The sequence below is a fragment of the Pteropus vampyrus genome, unplaced genomic scaffold (genome assembly GCF_000151845.1).
Source record: "Pteropus vampyrus isolate Shadow unplaced genomic scaffold, Pvam_2.0 Scaffold492, whole genome shotgun sequence".
Lineage (NCBI taxonomy): Eukaryota > Metazoa > Chordata > Mammalia > Chiroptera > Pteropodidae > Pteropus > Pteropus vampyrus.
Window position 1 is genome coordinate 17301 of NW_011889273.1, and position 3395 is coordinate 20695.

Genomic DNA, 3395 nt, shown 5'->3' on the forward strand with positions numbered 1-3395 from the left:
GTGTATGTGCAGGGTGTGTGTGTGCATGTGTCAGTGCAGTGTGTGTGTGTGTGCGTGCATGAGTGCAGGGTGTGTGTGTGTACAGGGTGTGTGTGATGTGTGTGTGTGCAGGGTGCAGGTGTGTGTGCATGCAGGGTGTGTGTGTGCGTGAGTGCAGGGTGCATGTGTGTGTGTGCGCAGGGTGTGTGTGTGTGCAGGGCGTGTGTGTGCAGGGTGCATGTGTGTGTGTGTGCAGGGTGCATGTGTGTGTGTGCAGGGTGTGTGTGTGTGCAGGGTGTGCATGCAGGGTGTGTGTGCGTGCAGGGTGTGTGTGTGCAGGGTGCATGTGCGTGTGCAGAGTGTGAGTATGGGGGGGTGTGTGTGCAGGGCGTGTGTGTGCAGGGTGCATGCGTGTGTGTGTGCAGGGTGTGTGTGTGTGCAGGGCATGTGTGCAGGGTGCATGTGTGTGTGCAGGGCGTGTGTGTGCAGGGTGCATGTGTGTGTACAGAGTGTGTGAGTATGGGGTGTGTGTGTATGCCGGGCGTGTGTGTGCATGGTGCATGCGTGTGTGTGTGCAGGGTGTGTGTGTGTGTGTGTGTGCAGGGTGCATGCGTGTGTACAGAGTGTGTGAGTATGGGGTGTGTGTGTGTGCAGGGCGCATGCACGTGTGCAGAGTGTGAGTATGGGGGGGTATGTTTTAAGGACATCACACAGGCTGCGCCGGGAAGCGCTTTGTCCTTGAAAGCCGGCAGGGAAGGTGACTCTCCGGAGGGCCCTGTGGCGCTCTGCGGCCCTCCTCGCCCGTTTCCCGCCCCGCGCGGGGCACATGGCAGCGGGCTCTCGGGGTGCGGCTTAGCTTGGTGCAGAAATGGAGTGGATTCGCGTCAGAAGCGCTCGTGCTAAGACGCAAACCCAGACATCCGCTCCAGAGCCGCGTGATGGCCGGGGCTTGAGGACCGGGGGCGGGGACAGAGCCAGGCGCCCGCTCACGAGGCCCACGGGCCGTGTTTGCAGGGCGCGCCCCCGTGCTGCACGGCCTTGGCACCATGGCCGGAGCCAGGAGCAGGTGGCGGCCGCGTCTCCTGCAGGCAGAGCCGCGGAGCACCCTGGGCGGGGCCGTCGTGGGCGCGGGCGGACTCCGGCTGACCCCTCTCGTCCTCACTGCCGCCAGGTGATGTTCACGGAGGAGGACGTCAAGTTCTACCTGGCTGAGCTGGCCTTGGCCCTGGACCACCTGCACAGCCTGGGGGTCATCTACAGAGATCTGAAACCAGAGAAGTGAGTAGCGAAGTGGGGTGCGGGCCTCCACACCCCTTTCTTGCCGGCCCACGTCAGCGGCCAGCACTCAGTGTTTAATTCCCACACACTTGCACGTTGGGAGACGGGCTGGCACCTCCCATGCAGGGCTCCCGAGTGGGTGAGCAGCTTCCACCTGCCCCCCGAAAGGCACCAGACATGGATGTGGCTTCTGCTGAAGTGCAAAGGGCGCCCCCAGCCCCCTCCGCCTGACCCTGGGGGGAGGCAAGGCCAGCCATCAGGTGGGCTGGACGGGCGGGAGGCACGCCCTCACCTCGTGCCACGCCCCCCTCTTGCCACAAGGGCCCTCCCTCCCAGAGGTGGACACCCCCACGCCGGGGCGCACAGCCACCTCCCTGCTGGTTTGACCGTTCTCGTCCTGTGTCCAGATTCCAGAAGCCCTTTCAACTAGGTGACAAGGCAGACGAGCTTTTCCTAGAGTTTTGCCCAGAGACAGCGGCACCAGACGCCCCAGGCCAAATTCCGATGAGGTCCGGCACGCCTGGCAGCCACCGCCTGCGCTCTCATTTCCAGGGTGTCTTGCCAGCCCCCCTAAGTTAGAGATCGAGTCTCTCACAGCGACGGTGTTTGCATTTCAGGCTTTTTCTGACATTTTCCACACGGAGCTGACACAGGGGTTAGGAGGGACCCCTTGAAAGGGGGAGAGCTCGTGGAGGTCATTTTCAGGTTCCAGTGCCGGCCTAGCAGGTGTCCCCAAGGCGAAGTCACCGGTTTCCTCGCTTACTGGTCACTGTCCTGTGCGGCCCGCACCTGCCCTGGACCAGTGGGGCACAGGCGGCCGGGCCGTGAGCTGAGACCTCACCGGGAGGGGGTGCGGCCTGCGCCCCAGGCTCCTTCCTGCCTCCCCCTCACTGAGCTGGGGAGAGCTCCGCCTCCTCTCTGAAGCCAATCAGGACACGGGGAGTCGTTTAGGGGACACACTTGGCTTTGCCGAGAAGCCGGTGACGTCATGTACGTGGTGACGCAGAGTCCCTCCGCCAGGACTCGGCGCCGTGGCAGACAGAGGTGCCACACGCTAGGACGGCGCTCACTGTGCGTGTAGATAAGCGTTTATGCAATCGTGACAGGCCCTGCCCGAGTGTCACCACCCGCAGGCAGCATCCACCCCAGTGTCCAGCTTCCACGCTCGCCGGCCGTGCGCCCCAGCACCGTTGAGCGTGCGCCCCGCTTCTCCTCTTAAAGGTCAAGGGGTCTTTACAGTTGAAAACAGTAATACGCAATGGCAGGGTCAAAGAAGGACGATTGTGTCGTCCCTCAGAACGAGTAGGGAATTAATCCTGAAACGCTCACTTCCGGGCAAGGGTGAAGCATAACCGAACAGCAAAGAGAAAGAAATACGTTTGCCCCTTTCGTGATAAATTGCCATCTTAATTACGTACTGTAACTTTTCCCTTCCCATTTCCATAAAACAGGGGGCATATTTTGGAGCCCGTGGCAGATGCTTTGAGTAGGGGTAGCAGGAACAGAAGTGTGAACCTGACCCGCCATCAGGTGGACAGGTTCTCAGTGTTAAGGGGATTCACACTGTTGTGCGGCCACCACCTCCACGGGGCCTGGGAGAGTAAGGCCAGCTGTCCACCCTGCGGCATCTGTGACAAGGGCGTGGACAGGGAGCGAGGCGGGGACCCAGTGGGACAAGCTCCTATCACCAGGCGAAGCCTGCAGAACCCAAAGGCTCCTTGGTGCCCAAGCCCAAGATGTCACAGGCCCCCAAGGTCAGCTTGGGGCTCGTGGAGATCTGGGGATCAGGAGCGGCCCCTGGACACAGAGGGCCTGTCTGGGGCAGGACGTGCCCGCTCAGGGGTCCTGGGTGCCCACAGGCCAGGGCCCTCTCAGCCTCTTGCTCACACGAGACAGTCTGGGGGGCCCGTGGGATTAAGACCTCAAACCTAAGTCCCCAGCGTTTCCCTGAGTAACGGGCCCTTTGCCTCCCTGAACGCTGAGACCCGAGCCGCCCTGACCTCACAGAAGCAGCTGGCCAGGGAGCTGGCCCTGGACCCCGCGTCTGCAGGCAGCACGTGCCTGGGGGACTGCGCCCGAGGGCCCGGGGCGTCCCCCGAGGCCCACACGCCCCCAGCCGGCCCGCGGCTGACCGGCCA

General features: G+C 62.7%; 1 protein-coding gene across 1 annotated transcript in view; it reads left to right on the top strand.

Moving 5' to 3' along the window:
- LOC105307369 (ribosomal protein S6 kinase alpha-2-like) overlaps positions 1–3395 on the top strand; it is a 60889-nt gene that overhangs the window by 13209 nt on the left and 44285 nt on the right. Inside the window, exon 6 of the mRNA XM_023524754.1 lies at positions 1151–1257. Coding sequence (XP_023380522.1) covers positions 1151–1257 — 107 coding nt within the window. The remainder of the gene's footprint in view (positions 1–1150; positions 1258–3395) is intronic.